The sequence below is a fragment of the Acanthopagrus latus genome, chromosome 3 (assembly GCF_904848185.1).
Source record: "Acanthopagrus latus isolate v.2019 chromosome 3, fAcaLat1.1, whole genome shotgun sequence".
Classification (NCBI taxonomy): Eukaryota; Metazoa; Chordata; class Actinopteri; order Spariformes; family Sparidae; genus Acanthopagrus; species Acanthopagrus latus.
The window spans coordinates 312325-330526 of NC_051041.1; the positions used below are offsets into that span (position 1 = coordinate 312325).

The following is an 18202-nucleotide window of genomic DNA, read 5'->3' on the forward strand; positions in this document are numbered from 1 at the left end:
CAACTGAAAGAAGAAGAGTTTATAACCTCATCAGATGCTGCGTCGCCCTCTGCTGGACGTTCAGTCTCAGCAGCGCTGACAGAAACTACCTGCGACTAGTTTAACACATCTGCAGTAACTCTGGTCGGACGTGATCAACAGAAAACTGGGAAATAAAATGAATTTCTCAATGACCGTTTATTATGTTTCACCATGACACAATCCTTTAGATTTTGTCTCGACCAATCAGCACTGAGCTCTGTCAGCGCCGCACTGACTGCCGCTGCTCTCGCCAGCACACTCGTGTCTTTTAAACTGTGACTGCCAGGTGAAGCTTTTCCTACAAACGTGGCAGCTGAATGGTTTCTCACCGCTGTGAGCCACCATGTGTCTCGTCATGTGACCCTTCCGCGAGAATCTCTTGCTGCAGACAGAGCAGACGAAAGGTTTGAGTCCAGTGTGAGTTCTCATGTGTTGAACCAGAGTGTGGCGCTGAGTGAACTTCGTGTCACAGATGGAGCAGGAAAAAGGTTTTTCTCCCGTGTGGATTCGATGGTGAGCGACCAAATCTGAGCGCTGCCTGAATGTTTTACTGCAGAAGGAGCAGCTGAAGGGTTTCTCTCCTGTGTGGACTCTCATGTGTTTGTCCAGCGACCAGCCATGGCTGAAGCTGCTGTGACACACGGAGCAGCTGAACGGTTTTTCTCCTGAGTGACGTCTCATGTGAGCAACCACGTGTTCCCTCCGGGTAAAGCGTTTACTGCAGAAGGAGCAGCTGAACGGTTTCTCTCCTCTGTGATTTCTCATGTGTCTCTTCAGGTTTGTCTTGTGAACGAAAGTCTTCCCACATTCAGAGCAGGTGAACGAGTCCTTGTTGATTATATTATTGATCACAGAGTTTAAACCTGCCTGAGGTTCTCTGGTCCCCGTCCAGCTGTCATCACTGACTTCAGTCTCAGAAGAGTCATCAGTCTCAGGATCTGGATCAGGGTTCCTGGCTGGTTCTGGTCCTCCACAGTCTTCGTCATTAGCTTCTGTCTCCATCTGTGAGGACTGAGGATTCTCTTCATCATCATCTTCACTCTTCACAGGGACAGCAGTGAAGGTGAACCTGGTGACATCATCCTCCTCCTGATTGGTCCAGAGTTCCTCCTGTTCCTCTTTAATGTGTAGGGGTTCTGGTTCCGCCTGGTCCAGACTGGAGGTCCACTCCTGCTGCTCAGGGGGAACCTCTTCTTCACTCACTGACAGATGAACGTCTGCAGGAAACAGAGCAACAGTTCAGATTCAGAACAGTTCAGAACCGTCTGGACCTCATTTAAATCTCCAGCTGTTCATTCATTCTTATTATTCATTTTCTCTGGTTTAAATTTAATGTTGCAAAAAATCTCCAGTGAGATTCCGAATCTGTTGTCTGAGCGAGTCGTGATGAGACAGCAGCATCGTTTTTCATACAATGTGAGATCAAATGGTCCGATACCTGCTCGCCTCTTGGACCTACTATCATTAATGGGCTTTAACATGCCGCTAACAGACGTCTGACCTGTTCTCACCTGCAGGCTAAACCTGTTGTTGTTCGTTTAACTATTCATATTGTCTTTAATACTTAATAACTGTTGACGTCACATGTCCAACCGGTAAAACTTCAGTGACGTCACAATAATAGACACGCTGAACGTCAAATTACCATAAAGTGGAGAATAGAGTCGCGCTGCTGTCGCACCGGCGGCCGGTTCGGTCCCCGCAGTCAGCCGCTGCTTCACCAACAAGCTCAGCATTTGGACTTCAGACATTTTCACACAGTCACACGAACTTTGTCTCCACACGAACTCCGTCACAAACACCGTCTGCTCTCCATCACACACTCGCTCTGTTCACAGCTAGCATGCTAAGCTAACGTGTGTAGCCTTGTTGACTCGTCAGAGGAGAATCACCCAGAACACACGGTGATCGGAACACAGAAGTTCTGGTGGAGCAGCGCTGTTCAGTGGACTCACACGGACTCTGCTGCTGTGTTACTGGACGCCATCTTGGTCGGAAGTGTGAAGTTCGCGGCAGTAAAGAAGAGAACATCCGGGGCACTGTAGTGCCGGGACTTCAAAATAAAAGCCGAAATGTTATCAAGAGGACAGGCTTACTACAAATAACACAAGGCAGGACCACCAGTACAATAAAGTTTCAAAGAAACACATTGAACTTGAAGGTTCTTATGTTGATATATGTATGTTTATATATATATATACACACCAGATCAGCTGTCCCTCCATCAGCAGGCGTCCTCTACTGGAGGTGGACTGACAACGTCACACCACAGAACCATGTGTGGAACAGCAGATCCAGTCTGTGGAGCAGAACATCTGGATCTGGAGGAAAAGAGAGTCCAAATGAACCTGCAGCCTCTTTCATAGAAGACTGTGAGAATGTGCTTCAGCATGAAGAGTTAAGTGAGATGTAAAGATCTGCAGGAGGAGAACAGCAGCTGGCCTCCCATCTGTTTCCAGAACCCAATGATTTTATTCTTTCATTTATTCATAGATGTTTTCTTTTTGCCATTTGCCTTATTGTCTAACTATGACCATGGACTGATACCACAATTCTAGATGTGCTATGTAATGCATGTTATATCTTTCTTTTCGATGTTCTTGTTTTCTTTTTGTCTCTCTGTCTTTTGAAAAATAAACATATTTTTAAAAATAAATAATAAAAAATTAAAAGTTCATTTGGCTGAAGAAGGAACATTTTCTCAACACACAAAGAAAAAACACTTTGTCCTTCAAACATTCAGCATCAGGAGTGTCCGGAGATAAAAGTTTCCACTGGACAGAGAAGTAATCATCTAAAAGTAACTCTGCTGTCAGATTAATGTAGTAAAATGAGTGAAAGTATCAGGCTGAATAAACACACTTACAGTCCAACAACTCTGTTCAGTTCCACTCTGAACTTCCTGTCACAGCGCCAAACTAAAAATATCTCCAGTGAAGACACACGGAGAGAAACACCATCATCAATCATCCCCGATCGATCAGTCCTCCTGATCAGCCCTGAGGCCCACGGGCCTCATGTCTGCCAGAACCGATCGGACAGCAGCAGCATGTCGCCTCATCAACCTTTATTAACACGGACGCTGACGACAGCAGACATCAGCAGGCGACACGTCATCACGCTGTTTTTCTTCTTTTTACTCCGTTTGTCACCTAATGAGCTGCATCGTGTGTTTCCATCAGCGTGATTGTCCAATCAGAGACGAACTGTGTCTGATTCAGAGAGCATTTCATTTGAGCATCGATCAGACGGATGGAGTTTATCACCGAGGATCAGAGACGGGATGACATTCAGCTCCCAGCAGCCACTGACAGATAACACATGCTAATTACAGCAGCTAACACACACACACACACACACAGGTGGGGTGGGAGGACTGTGTGTGTGTGTGTGTGTGTGTGTGTGTGTGTGTGTGTATGACACATTTTTAAATGATCAGCTGCGAGTCGGTCTGACGAGACGCTGCAGAAGCTCTCAGGGAAAGTGACTCTCGGAGAATAAAATGATTTGATTCAAACATAAAAAACAAAACAACAGAAAACAGCGTTAAGACCACACACATCAGGAGAGAAAATATTTTCAATCAGACTCTGAAAATGTTTCACCAGCAGCCTTCACTCTCAGGACTTCTATAAATTGTTTAGATCTATCAGCAGGGCTTTATTCGACCCATGGACAACGTCAGAATCTGGTCATGTACCAGTTCCTGCAGATGTAGGTGTGTTATGATCCACTGACACTGAGGACTCTCCACCACACACGTGGTTCTTGAACTGATACCTCCAGGTGAACCTCTCGTTACAAACGTCGCAGGTGAAGGGTTTCTCCCCTGTGTGGGTTCTCATGTGAGCCTGTAAATCTGAATAACGGGTGAAGCGTTTGCTGCAGGAGGAACAGCTGTGGGGTTTCTCTCCTGTGTGGGATCGTATGTGAATCTGTAAATCTGCGTTCCATAAGTAACATTTATCACAGTGAGAGCAGCGGTACGGTTTCTCTCCCGTGTGGTTCTTCAGGTGGTTCTGCAGAGTGTTCTTACGGCCGAAACCTTTACCACAAACTGTGCAGCTGAAGGGTTTCTCCCCGGTGTGAGTCCTCTGGTGGTAGTCTAGGCCTCCTTTCTGAGCGAAGCTTTTATCACACAGAGTGCAGCTGTAGGGTTTCTCTCCTGTGTGCATCCTCATGTGTGTCTTCAGACTCGACTTTCCACAAAATATTTTACCACATTCGGAGCAGAGAAATGGTTTCTTGCCAGTTTTACACTTCATGTTACTGACAGCAACTTGCTTTGTCAAAGAGTTCAGTCCTGACGGAGGTTTTCTGCTCTCCCTTCTGTTTTCAGTCTCAGGTTCAGAAGAGTCATCAGTATCGTCAGTCTCAGGCTGTGGAAGTTGATCTGAAGTCCAGGCTGGTTCTGGTTCTCCACAGTCTGCTCCATCAGCTTCTGTCTCCACCTGTTCAGTCTGTCTTTGACGGAGCTGTGAGGACTGAGGTTTTCCTTCATTGTCATCTTCGTCTTCACTCTTCAAAGTGAAGGTGAACCTGGTGACATCATCCTCCTCCTGATTGGTCCAGAATTCCTCCTGTTCCTCTTTAATGTGTGTGGGTTCTGGTTCCTCCTGATCCAGACTGGAGCTGCACTCCTGCTGCTCAGGGGGAACCTCTGCTTTACTCACCGACAGCTGCTGGACATCTGCAGGATGCTCTGAAACACAAACACATAGAGGAAATTGAGATCTCATGTTAACGAGGAGTGTAACCAGATCAGAATTTTCTGTCTGATCCAACATGATATTTTTCCTCAAACATCTGAATCATCCTGAAATCACAGCAAGCAGTCTGACCATAAACTCAGTTCACTGTAAACGCCTCCGATCAGCTGGTTTAACTGTAAATGTCAGAAGCAAAGATGCAGCTGAAGAACAGGAAGTGTAGTTTGATGGATCAGACTGGCACAAGAGTTTTATTTACAGGCATTTACATGATTTATACAGTTGGCCCCTGGAGTCTCATCAGGCTCTGATCCGGAGCCGTTTACAGACGGGAGCAGAGTTCAGAGATGACTTTCTAACTTGTGGAATTAAAAGGGTGATTTCTCTTCACTCCTGTTTATCAGCCTGACTGCAGCAGTGATCCGGAGCTGACCTTCAGGCTCTGTTCTGTTGACTGCTGACTGGAGCTGGACAGGAAATGGAATTTACTTCATGAACATAATGCTACAGAGAGGAGACAGAGAACCAGAAGCAGAACCAGAGTCTCTGCTGAGTGTTTCACCTTGACTCAAACAGACTCGTTCTGTCTCAGTTTAAAAAAATGTGTGTGATGCTTCCTCGTCTGACGTTCAGTCGATCACTCTCAGACTTGCAGGTCAGGTTTAAAATAAGATTTTTAACGCTACTTAAAATCAAAGTGTATTTGTTCGTCTGCATTTGTTTTCCCTCCACCTGTCTGTCACTCACGAACCTCACACAGCTCCTCCCCTCCGCATGTCTCCATGAAGACGACATCATTCGTGAAGTAAAAGCGTGGAAGCTTGATATCTGTGCAGACTGCATTCACACATTTATCAAAGTATTTGGTGGATGTGAGGAGAGAAGCTTCAGTTCCTCACAGAAAACTAATCCTCCAACAACACATTCGTCTCTACAACACTTGTCTGTGTCGTATTATGATTAGTGTTATGCAGCAACACGGAAATTAAATCACATCACTTTTATCTTGAAACCCGGATGTAACAAACACAGCAGCTGTGCTTCATTTAAAACGAGGCTGCTGACGTCACGGACAGCTGAGCGATGACAGCATGTATCAGTCAGTAAACACAGTGACAGCTTGTTTACTGTAACAGCTGATCATTGGATGAAAATGACGTCACAGACAGCACACACACACACGCTCTCTCTCTGATGTCAGCGCCTTTAAGTTACCGTAAAGTTGAGAATACAGCCGCCCTGCTGTTGTACCGGCGGCTGCTGTGACGTCAGTACAAACAGCTGCAGAAGCAGCAGTGAGCAGAACCAACCAGAACCAACCTGCTCTGTGTAACTGGACCCGAGGCTGGAGAACAGCGTCCAGTAGTTTCCGTTGTCGCTCGTTCTCCTCTTGTGAACGACACAGTTCCTCCTCGTACTCTGCTATCGTTCTTTCAAACAGCCCAGATATCTCTTCAGCAGCCGCAGTCAGCCGCTGCTTCACCAACAAGCTCAGCATTTGGACTTTAGACATTTTCACACAGTCACACGAACTTTGTCTCCACACGAACTCCGTCACAAACACCGTCTGCTCTCCATCACACACTCGCTCTGTTCACAGCTAGCATGCTAAGCTAACGTGTGTAGCCTTGTTGACTCGTCAGAGGAGAATCACCCAGAACACACGTGAACAGCACAAAGTCCAGTCACACACGGTGATCGGAACACAGAAGTTCTGGTGGAGCAGCGCTGTTCAGTGGACTCACACTCCGTGGACGCAGCGGCCGGATTCTGCCAACGTCAACAAACTCAACTTCAGTTTACAGCCATCACTTCCGGGTGTCACTTCCGCTCGCCTGTCAAAATAAAAGCTCCTGAACTTTAGTAACGACATTCTTTATTGATCCGGAGGAAATCTAGCTTATAGGACACACACTCTGTGGACACACACGGACTCTGCTGCTGTGTTACTGGACGCCATCTTGGTCGGAAGTGTGAAGTTCGCGGCAGTACAGAAGAGAACATCCGGGGCACTGTAGTGCCGGGACTTCAAAATAAAAGCCGAAATGTTATCAAGAGGACAGGCTTACTACAAATAACACAAGGCAGGACCACCAGTACAATAAAGTTTCAAAGAAACACATTGAACTTGAAGGTTCTTATGTTGATATATGTATGTTTATATATATATATACATATACACACCAGATCAGCTGTCCCTCCATCAGCAGGCGTCCTCTACTGGAGGTGGACTGACAACGTCACACCACAGAACCATGTGTGGAACAGCAGATCCAGTCTGTGGAGCAGAACATCTGGATCTGGAGGAAAAGAGAGTCCAAATGAACCTGCAGCCTCTTTCATAGAAGACTGTGAGAATGTGCTTCAGCATGAAGAGTTAAGTGAGATGTAAAGATCTGCAGGAGGAGAACAGCAGCTGGCCTCCGATCAGCTGTAAAAAAATATATATATTCTGTGATCAAATATCTACGCTTGACTGAGGGTTAGGGCTCTGCCTCAAAGGAATTGATCAGTAACAAGGTTATTAGAATATTCTGGTACAAGAATATTTCCAGAACCTAACCAGAAAAAAAATTGTTCTCAGGGACGACATGGAGGATTTACATTTCACTCCCTTCAACATCTTAAAGCAGAGACTGAGGTTTAACTCTGATGTGACTGTGTGTTGGAGGCAGTCTGGCCCGACCCAACCCACAGTCAGACAGTCAGACAAAAAGCGTCAGAACATGTCGAGTTGAGAATGAGACACAAAAAACAACTTTTCTTAGAAACAACACCTTTAATATTGTAAATATAAAATTAAGAGTTTGAATCTGTCACAAAACAACAAAGTGCCACTTTAAGAACATTTAACATCAGATACTTTGAGACTTTTACTCGAGTACTCTTCGTATGGGTGACTTCACTGTTACAATGGTGATATTTCAACACCATATCTTTACATAACATAACTTTTCCTGTGTGGATGTTCCAACAACATTAAGGACTTTTTCCCATTTCATAATCTGCAGCTCAGATCTGACGAAACACGCTCAATGAATACGAACGAACGATTAAACAGAACAATTAAACACGTTGTTTGTGTTTCTGGTCAAATCTGACAAACAGAAAACTAAAAAATAAATGTTCATTTATCAATGAACATTTATTTTACATAAATATCAACTCAGTACATCTGAAGCAGTGAAAGTGAAGTCGCTGGTCAGCAACACGTTAATCAACAAGTCTGCCTGGAATTAGTCAATTCAACAATGTGTTTTCATCGGATGTATGGATCCCTCGTCATATATCACACAGTCGTATGTGATATAAACTGAAACTGCACAATAACTCGCAAAATAACAGAAATCACAATATGCTGGTCAGAACTGCTTCTGCTTCTGCTGCGTCTTGCTTTGCTCAGTCTGCTGGTTTCAAATCATTAAACACACACAAGTATCGTGATCATATTCGGCTGAAGTGCAGAGATCACCACACTCATCTTATATTCATTTACGACTGAGGTGAGATTTAAGATATTGTCTCTGATGTTGGCTGCAGCTCATCAGCCAATCAGCTGGTGCTGCTGCTCTTACCGACACACTTGTGGCTTTTGACCTGCGACTGCCATGTGAACCTTCGGTCACAAACGCTGCAGCTGAACTGTTTCTGCCCCGTGTGCACGGAGAAGTGGTATGTCAGGTTTGCTTTTTGAGAGAAGCTTTTGTCACACACTGGACAGCTGTATGGTTTCTCTCCTGTGTGGACCGTCATGTGTTTCTTCAGACCTCCTTTTTGAGTGAAGCTTTTGTCACAATACAAGCAGCTGAACGGTTTCTCCCCAGTGTGGATTCTCATGTGATTCACCAGAGCGCTGCGCACCGCAAAGCTGGTCTCACAGAACGAGCAGCTGAAAGGTTTTTCTCCAGAGTGACATCTCATGTGTCGGATCAAATTTGGCCTCTGAGAGAATCTTTTCCCACATATGGAGCAGCTGTAAGGTTTCTCTCCCGTGTGAAACCTCATGTGTCTTCGCAGACTGTCCTTACGACCAAACTTCCTCCCACACTCGCAGCAGACGAAGGACTTTTTCACGGGCTCACATTTGGCTTCACTCTCAGTGACGTCCACAGAGTTCAAACCTGACGGAGCTTCTGTGCTGTCCTCACACTCGTCATCACTGACCTCAGTCTCAGGTTCAGGAGAGTTTGACGACTTCTCACAAACCCGATTTACAAGTTGGTCTGGATCACAGTTCTTGGCTGATTCTGGTCCTCCACAGTTCTCTCCATTGGCTTCTGTCTCCATCGGTTCAGTTTGTCTTTGTTGAAGCTGTGAGGACTCGGGTTTCTCTTCATCTTCCTCCTTCACCTCACTCAGCCCTGGAAGCTGCTCTCCCTCCTGATTGGTCCAGAGTTCCTCCTGTTCCTCTTTAATGTGTGGGGGTTCTGGTTCCTCCTGGTCCAGACTCGAGCTCCACTCCTGCTGCTCAGGTAGAACCTCTTCTTTACTCACCGACAGCTGCTGGACGTCTGCAGGAAACAGAAATATAAGAAAAGTTTCACCAAAGCTGGACGTGATGACCTCATCACAGGGAAAATGTTCTTCAGTTTGCTTCCTGCTTATTTCTGCTGTTCGTTAATAGTTTAAAACTCAGATCAGCTGTAACGACCTCCACAGGATCAGACGTCCCTGCCAACGCTTTTACAATTCACTAAAGTAGTGAGGTTGAACGGCCCTGTTACGTGTGGCCAGGTTAGTGCCCTGTGTGTGTGTGTCCTGTCTCCGCCCTGCTCTGCCTTCCTGAGCTCAGGTGTCCTGAGCAGGTAAAAGGAGGCAGTATCAGGGCGTCGCTCTCTCTCTCTCTCTCTCTCATTACAGGTATGTTGCAGGAGGAGGGAGGTTGCGCTGCCTCACAGTCTTTTGCTATTTTGTTTCTACTTCGTTGTTGATTTGAGTTTGGGTTCAGTTCCCTGGCCTGTTAGAGCACCAGGGCTTTGTTGTTTTAATTTGGGTTTGAGTTCCTGGTAGTCCTGTTTTCGTATCTTTTTGTTTTCTTTCTCTAAGTAGGTTTAGTATCTGATTAGGCAGCTTTAGTTGGGAGGATTCCCCAGATGCGACGGTCATGGCTGGTCTGGGGTCTCCTCTCTCTTTTTTTTCAGTTTGGCCAGGAACTCTTGCCCTTTTTCTTTTGTTAAATAAAAACCTTTAACTTGACTGTGTTGTCGGCGTCCTTTATATGTTACTGGCCTCTTTTGTTCGAGTCTTTGGTTGTGTTTAGTTTGGGGCCGTAACAGGCCCAGTGTTGACCAGAACCACTGGAGTCGGTCACAGCGTCCTACAGTTTGGCTGCTGTGGTCCAATGAATGTAAGAAGAGAAGAACCTCTCTGACATCTTCAGAACCTCTCTGAGTGAGGCTGTTGGCCCAACAGACCTCGAGGCCACCAACATCATACCGGTACCAAACAAGACATCCCCGTCCCGCTTCAATGTCACTGGCCCGTCTACTGACTCATGAAGTGCTCTGAAGGGTTCTACATGAGACCCGCCTCCCTCCATGGACCTGCTCAGTCTGCATATCGGCCGATTTCCTCAGACCTCCACTTTCATCAACAACAACATGGAGACGAACTACTGGAGAACACCACCCAGCACCTACCAACACCACCCAGCACCTACCAACACCACCCAGCACCTACCAACACCACCCGGTGTGCTGTGGAGACGGTGAGCAGCTCCTTTCCTGGAACAACAACACGCCTCTCTGGATATTTACTGTGTATAAACACTGACAAACACTTCCGGTGTGTTCTGGTGTCACAGTTAAATGTGCTCGGCCTGTCACCTGCTACTCCTTAGCAGGAGCTAGCTGCGGCTAACATGCTGTGTACGTATGGTGTAGCAAACGTTAGCTTAGCACAGCCCCTTGACTCGATCACTTCGTGCTTGTAACAGAATGAACAGAACCTACCTGTTCTCCCCTGCTTCACTTCAGGTGTCAGAACCTCGTCCAGCAGTTTGCGGTGGCGTCGGTTCATCTCCCGCTCGTACTCCGTGATGGTTCTCTCAACATGGCCGAAGATCTCCTCCAGCGCCGCGGAGAGCCGCCGGCTGACGAACTGCTTCAGACCCTGAAGACCGGACATCTTAGACCACCGTGAGGCGGGGCGGAGCCGGGATGTGGCCGGGAGAGAGCCGGGAAAGTGCCGGGAGTGAGCCGGCCTGTCGCTCCGGTTCACTCTGACTGTAGCGTGAAGACGAGACGCTACTGCAGCTGCAGGAAACACGTCACACCAGCGATAATCTCCGGGTCACGTTTCAAAAATAAAAGCTTCTCTTTCTCCTTCGTCGTCATATTGTAATGATTTCACCTGAATGTATTATATAAACATGCCTCACAGAGAAGACGACACATCAGATGAAACATTGACTTTAATATTCTTTATACTGTCTTATTTTTTGCTATTTTTTTTTATCATAAAGTGTTTATTTGTATTTTAATATTTAAAATAAAGATAGTTGTATCTTTTTATTTATTTCCCTCTTTATTCTCAGTTATTATTACAATGAGTTATATTATTATATTAATTTGTTTCTTTGAGACGTCAAATAAATAAATGTTAGAAATCATCAATCATCAATACACACACACTAACACACACACCATCTCAATATCAATACTTTTGTTGATTTAATAATAATAATAATAATAATAATAATAATAATAATAAAGTAAATCTCATTAGACGAACAGGACAGTTTGATGATGCCTTCAGGCGTCACCGTAAACCACATGTTCACACTTTGAGGTCGACACGATCGTTTCTGTGACAAAGAGAGTTCATGTCAGATGATGTGGGTTCTACAGAACTGATCTAAAACATGAGTCAGAACCATCAGCTGACTCACATCTGTTCACCTCTGTGAAAAAGTTCTGCTGGTATAGTTACAACTGCTCTTATTCTAACAGTTTCAGCCTCAGCGGAGAAACTCAGGCTGAACTCTGTCCAGAACCGGATCAGAAGTTTCTTCATAACTATTTGAAGATGAACAGAGTTTCAGTTCTGACTTTCAGCTGAGGATCTTGGTTCTGGTTCACGATATGTTCTTATGTTCACTTTACAGATAATGAATAATTAAATAAATTATTTATTTTGCATTAAATCACATTAAAATTAATTATAGAAATAAAAGGTACATTTTACTGTATGAATGATATTAAAAAATAAACAGCTGAATAACAAAAACATGGCGTCAATAAATTCTTATTTCAAGAACCGTGATTTTACAATAAAAATGGAGAAATGAGGAAACAACATTAAACAGATTTGTTCAATTTCCAAGTTTGGTTTACAAATAAAAATACATGTCACAAAAATGATTCGACTGCATAACTGAGTTAAAGGATGAAGATGGAAAAGAGTCTCACTGTCGTCAAGAAGACGAAACACAAAAAGTCAGGAGGAAACAGAACTGATAGAAGTTCAGTGGGTAACTTCACATTCAGGAGCTCCAACAGAGCAACGAGTCAACTTCTGTCACAGTTATAGAATCTAATATTTATTATTATAAAGTATGAAAAATACATTTATGTTTTATCAAATGTAGATCAAAAAACAACACAGACCTTTTTGGTTTCTGTTGATCAAATTTTTGAATTTTAAACAAAAATCAAATTATTGCTGTTATTGTGTCTTGAACTCAGGTCTGAGATATTTAGTTTGATGTTTATCTGCTGCTTCCAGTGCTGACTGGCTGCTGCTCGTGCATGGAACCAATCAGAGAGCACTGTGGGCGGGACCTTCAGGGAGCTCAAGATTCCTAAACTCATTTCTCTTTGTGACAATCAGATAAAACAAAAAGAATAATTATAAAGCTGTTGACTCTCAGAGAAGACGATCAGCTCAGTCGACTCCTGCTGACACTGACGTCCTCGTGTCCAACACGCCGTGTCGTGTTTCAGCTCGCTGCTCCACAATCTCATCAGCAGCTTTACATTTGTGCCTCGTGACATATGAGTGTCTGCTGAATCTTCTGTGACAAACACTGCAGCTGTACGCTCTCTCCTGCATGTGAACAGGCATGTGACGCTTCAGACTCAGGTTATGTGTGAAACTTTTCCCACACACAGAGCAGCTGAAGGGTTTCTCCCGTGTGGGTCCTCATGTGAGTCACTCCGAGTGAACTGCTTCTTACAAAACAAGCAGCTGTATGGTTTTTCTCCGGATTGAGACCTCAAGTGACGGACCAGGGTCTCTATGCGAGGGAATTTTTTCCTGCACACGGCGCAGCTGAAGGGTTTCTCTCCCCCTGTGGCGAAATCGTCTACCACAATCAGAGCAACCGAATCGTTTCTCACCAGGACCAAGTCCCACATCAGTCAGAGTGACATCAGTATTCATCCTGACTTCATGCACTGGTTGTATTTGTTGATCTGGATCAGAGTTCCTGTCCGGTTCTGGTCCTCCACAGTCCTCTCCTTCAGCTTCTGTCTCCATCTGTGTGGACTGAGGTTTTTTCTCATCATCATCTTCACTCTTCACAATGACAGCAGTGAAGGTGAACCTGGTGACATCATCCTCCTCCTGATTGGTCTAGAGTTCCTCCTGTTCCTCTTTAATGTGTGCAGGTTCTTGTTCCTCCTGGTCCAGACTGGAGGTCCACTCTTTCTGCTCAGGTTGAACCTCTTCTTTACTCACCGACAGCTGCTAAGTTATTACTTATTCCATTGTCTATTGTAATGATGAAAGAATAATCTCCTCTGACAGAGCCTGGGTGAGACACTTCTCCTTCTCTACTGAACAGTGTTGTGTCACTTCCTCTCGGCCTCAGCTCAGCACAGATTTGATGATCATAACACTGATATTAACAAACACTGAAGAAGAGTGTGTTGGTGAACGCAGCCACAGCAGGGTCAAATAATGACCAACATTCAGCTGCTCAGGAAATAACACCGATCTGGAAGCAGCTGTAAAAGTGTCCAGCAGAGGGCGCACACAGCACATCTAATGATCTGGACTGGACGCGACAGTTTTTAGAAACTGATCAGAGAGACACAGAGCTGTGATGTCACTACAACTTTAATTACATCACACATCAGATCTGACCTGGGGCCTGTACGACACACTTCCTGTCCTCAGACAAGAGGAAAACACATGAGGATGTTTAATGAAATACATTCTCTCTGCAGGTGACAAACTGAGAAAAAAGTCAATATAAATAAAGAATTATTTCACTTTGAAAATAAAATCAACTGAATATAGACGACAGGAAACAACAGACGTCCTCTGAGCTGCCAACAACTTTCTGAGCTCATGTTCGACTTTGTTAATAAATAATGATATTTAAATGTAACCTGCCATCTTTCTGCAGTAGCGTTGTGTTTATTTCCCTGGAAACACGACTGTCAGAATACTTCGTCTGTCTGCTCATGTGTCCTTCAGCTGACGGAGGACAGGGTGCTCCATCTCATTCAGCTGCAGATTAGATTCATATTCATGATATTTATAAGACAGACAGCGTCAGCTGAAGACAAACTTCTCTTCTCTATATGTTTGTTTGTTGAACAGGTGAGTTGATGAAGTTCTGTCTCATTCACACGGTCACGGTCTGTGTGAGGCTGCAGAGGTGGAGCAGGAGAGACCACGTCAGTGTGTCCGGACCGTCGGCGTCACGCTCGGCCCTCCTGACAGACTTCAGTGAACTTCCTCCTGAAACACTGAAACACAAGTACTGCTGCCGGCTTGTTGGAGGACATGAGCTGCACAATCGCTCAGATTCAGCGGCCTCACAAGCTCTTTGCGCACCTCTGTAACTCTGATGTTAAGATGCTGATAAGTCGGCAGGTCTGCATTAACTTAAAACAATCATGTGACAGCTGCTGTGATTGATTCATTAGGATCTGAGCACTTTGGGCCTCCTGACAACAGCAGAGTCAAACTCTGGACAGAAACAGGAAACAAATCCTTGTCCACACTAAAACATGACACCTGAATGTGTAAGCAGCAGAAACATCTTTTCGTTTTCGAGGCCACGCCTCCTAACACCTGTGATCCTGAGACAGCAGGTGACCTGACCAGTTTTAACTGCATGACACCATCCGTGGCCAACAAGTGAAGGCCTGATGAGGAGGTCAGAGGTCACCTACAATCCCAACTGTAACCGCTAATCTAACCAAACTGTCCAGCTAACTGACATGCTAATATTCCTGCTAATTGTTTAGATAAATGAGAAATGCTACCTGACACAGTACTCCATCCACTGAGTTCTGGGTCTCATCCCATCTGGACCTGGTGGCATATCATCATCCTGCTGCTCGAGGATCGGGAGCTCATGAAGCTGTGAGGACTCACCCACACATTTGTGATATTTGAGCTGACACCTCCAGGTGAATCTTTGTCCACAGACTCTGCAGCTGAGCGGCTTCTCCCCAGTGTGAGTTCTCATATGAAGCTGTAAATGTTCCATACGTGTGAAACGTTTGTCACAAAGTGAACAGCTGTAAGGTTTTTCTCCGGTGTGTCGTTTCAGGTGGTTCTGTAGATGAACCTTCTGACCAAATCTTTTACCACAAACTGAGCAGCCGAACGGTTTCTCTCCAGTGTGAGTCCTCATGTGCGTCTTCATGTTTGAGTTCTGACTGAATCGTTTCCCGCACATGGAGCAGCGGAATGGTTTCTCACAGGAGTCAAATCCGTCAGGTCTCTGAAAGGTAAAACCTAAATAAGCTTCTGTGCTCCTGACGTCAAAACTGAACTGAGGCTCAGGTTCAAAACGGACTTCAGTCTGAGGGTATAAATGTTGATCTGGTTCTGAGGTTCTGTCTGGTTCTGGTCCTCCACAGTCCTCTCTATCAGTTCCCATCTCCATCTGCTCAGGATGTCTTTGATGAAGCTGTGAGGACTCAGGTTTCTCCTCATCTTCATCATCTTCATCATCAAATGTGAACCTGGTGACATCATCCTCCTCCTGATTGGTCCAGAGCTCCTCCTGTTCCTCTTTAATGTGTGGGGGTTCTGGTACGTCCTGGTCCAGACTGGAGCTGCACTCCTGCTGCTCAGATTGAACCTCTTCTTTACTTACTGACAGCTGCTGGACGTCTGCAGGAAACAGAAACACACAAACACACACTGAGGAAAACTGAAGCGTTCGTTTCTGAGAAAAGCGTCGGCATGCTAACTTCCACACTTAGAACTCCAACTGTAAATACAACTAGAGAACTTGAGGTGGACCAGCCGCTCCAGAGGTCTGGAGGTCCCTAGAGTGGCTGGTGCTTCGTGCCATCGACACATTCTGAGCCTCACCTGCTGTGACACATGAGGTTCTTGGCTAAAATAAACCTGAAAACCACCTGTAGACGTCGCCCTTCATCATATCGATCGAGCTATGAGCTACATGCAGTGTGACGGCTGCTTCATGTTATTGGTGGTGATATTATTGATATCAACCGATAGAAATCTTCAGTATTGAGTTAGACTTTTGAGAAGCCATGTCGTCTGATCGACACCACCGTGTGTGTGTGTTTACTTAGCAGAGGTGGGGGACTCGAGTCACATGACTTGACATGAGTCGCAAATTTGAAGACTTGAGACTTACTTGACTAACACTGATGAAAGACTCGACTTGACTTTGACTTGGCGTTCATAACTTGAGACTTGACTTAGACTTGACACAGATGACTTGAAAGTCTTGGCTTTTCTTTCTTTTTTGCACATATTGAGACATTAGTTTCGTTTTTTGATACTTTGCCCTCTGCCACTGTAAGATGCAGTGCGTACAAGCAGAGTGGCACTGTGGCAGACAGGATCAGAGGGGGAGAGGCAAAATCATCAAATTTGGATTCAACGATTATTTTATGCTTGGGAGATTTGGCCACTGTGTTGGTTAAAGCCTGTGTGTGTTTCAGATATAGTGTCTTCAGTGCGCACAAAGCCATTATTTTAAATGTGCGCGCATTATTCGTGCTCACAACCCAACACGACTCCGCACATTTAGTGCAACGTGCTTGATTCTTCATGCACGTCCGCGGCGGACCTGCTTCTCCCTCAGGTGTTGTGTCTGTGTCACTCCTGCTGTTTCTCACGGAGCTCTGCTCTGTTTGAAAGGAGAAGCATCCGTACGCGTGAAGACTTCGCCTCTGAGATGTAGAATGTATTTTATAGAAGAGAAACACACATTTCAGGACAGAACAGACATGTCCTGTGATTTTCAGCCTCCTTTTATAGTGGGCGGGGGCAATACCTGAGAGTGATATTCTCAGCTGTCAGGATGTGCGATTTGACATGCTTGATTTTCATCACAGTAACTTGGGACTTGCTTGAGACTTGGAGAGCACTGACCAGTTAGGTTCCTGGTCTACCAGTGCTTCAAGCCTCATTAACACACATTCATACACTAAGTAACAGAGGCAAGTCTCAAGTCTTAACCCACCTTATTAGATATTACTTTTATTTTGAAAGTCGGATGTGCTGGCTGATAATTTGTCATGTTTCGTAAAGGCTGCTGACGTCACGGACAGCTGAGCGATGACAGCATGTATCAGTCAGTAAACACAGTGACAGCTTGTTTACTGTAACAGCTGATCGTTGGATGAAAATGACGTCACAGACAGCACACACACACACACACACACACACACACACACTCTCTCTGATGTCAGCGCCGTTAGGTTACCGTAAAGTTGAGAATACAGCCGCCCTGCTGTTGTACCGGCGGCTGCTGTGACGTCAGTACAAACAGCTGTAGAAGCAGCAGTGAGCAGAACCAACCAGAACCAACCTGCTCTGTGTAACTGGACCCGAGGCTGGAGAACAGCGTCCAGTAGTTTCCGTTGTCGCTCGTTCTCCTCTTGTGAACGACACAGTTCCTCCTCGTACTCTGCTATCGTTCTTTCAAACAGCCCAGATATCTCTTCAGCAGCCGCAGTCAGCCGCTGCTTCACCAACAAGCTCAGCATTTGGACTTTAGACATTTTCACACAGTCACACGAACTTTGTCTCCACACGAACTCCGTCACAAACACCGTCTGCTCTCCATCACACACTCGCTCTGTTCACAGCTAGCATGCTAAGCTAACGTGTGTAGCCTTGTTGACTCGTCAGAGGAGAATCACCCAGAACACACGTGAACAGCACAAAGTCCAGTCACACACGGTGATCGGAACACAGAAGTTCTGGTGGAGCAGCGCTGTTCAGGTTGGTTCTGAAGAAAAGCTCCGAGCAAAAGAGACGCGAGTCTTCTTCTTCTTCTTCTTCTTCTTCTTCTTCTTCTTCTTCTTCTTCTTCTTCTTCTTCTTCTTCTTCTTCTATCTTTGACGTGTCTGTGGGAACATTCCCGCCACCTGCTGGACGGACTATGGAACTGTTTTTACACTGTGACGTCAGTGAACAATAGATTGTTCAAAATTAAAAGAACTAAAGTATCAGAAGTGACGGACGTGTTTACAGTGAGTCAGCTGATCACGTGTTTATCTGATTCATGAGAAAATCAGTTA

General features: G+C 45.3%; 2 protein-coding genes across 8 annotated transcripts; both read right to left on the reverse strand.

Annotated features, from left to right (window-relative positions):
* Positions 1–158: 158 nt before the first annotated feature.
* LOC119017297 (gastrula zinc finger protein XlCGF8.2DB-like) lies at positions 159–17983 on the reverse strand. Of its 7 annotated transcripts, none has more exons than XM_037093935.1 (7): positions 17488–17983; positions 14951–15809; positions 6915–7030; positions 6051–6565; positions 3802–4723; positions 2227–2342; positions 1101–1238 (listed from the first exon to the last, which is right to left on the reverse strand). In XM_037093935.1, exons 4-6 carry the CDS (start codon positions 6241–6243, stop codon positions 2246–2248), a joined length of 1212 nt encoding a protein of 403 aa, XP_036949830.1. In that variant the 5' UTR covers positions 6244–6565; positions 6915–7030; positions 14951–15809; positions 17488–17983; the 3' UTR covers positions 1101–1238; positions 2227–2245. The 7 variants fall into 7 exon arrangements, with proteins under 7 accessions (XP_036949833.1, XP_036949830.1, XP_036949827.1 ...); XM_037093932.1 differs by having other exon boundaries at positions 3722–4723; XM_037093936.1 differs by lacking the exon at positions 1101–1238 and adding an exon at positions 1920–2074.
* Positions 7840–11072, reverse strand: LOC119017305 (zinc finger protein OZF-like). The gene is made up of 2 exons (XM_037093948.1): positions 10682–11072; positions 7840–9241 (listed from the first exon to the last, which is right to left on the reverse strand). Exons 1-2 carry the CDS (start codon positions 10854–10856, stop codon positions 8283–8285), a joined length of 1134 nt encoding a protein of 377 aa, XP_036949843.1. The 5' UTR covers positions 10857–11072; the 3' UTR covers positions 7840–8282.
* Positions 17984–18202: the final 219 nt, after the last annotated feature.

Excerpts from the sequence above, each read along its gene's own strand:
- LOC119017297 (XM_037093932.1), bottom strand. The coding sequence starts at position 6,243 with ATGTCTAAAGTCCAAATGCTGAGCTTGTTGGTGAAGCAGCGGCTGACT. Across the intron at positions 4,724-6,050 it reads GGTCCAGTTACACAGAGCAG|AGCATCCTGCAGATGTCCAG; the intron begins GTTGGTTCTGGT and ends TTTGTGTTTCAG. Across the intron at positions 2,343-3,721 it reads ACCTACATCTGCAGGAACTG|ATCCAGATGTTCTGCTCCAC; the intron begins GTACATGACCAG and ends CTTTTCCTCCAG.
- LOC119017305 (XM_037093948.1), bottom strand. The coding sequence starts at position 10,856 with ATGTCCGGTCTTCAGGGTCTGAAGCAGTTCGTCAGCCGGCGGCTCTCC. Across the intron at positions 9,242-10,681 it reads AGTGAAGCAGGGGAGAACAG|ACGTCCAGCAGCTGTCGGTG; the intron begins GTAGGTTCTGTT and ends TGTTTCCTGCAG.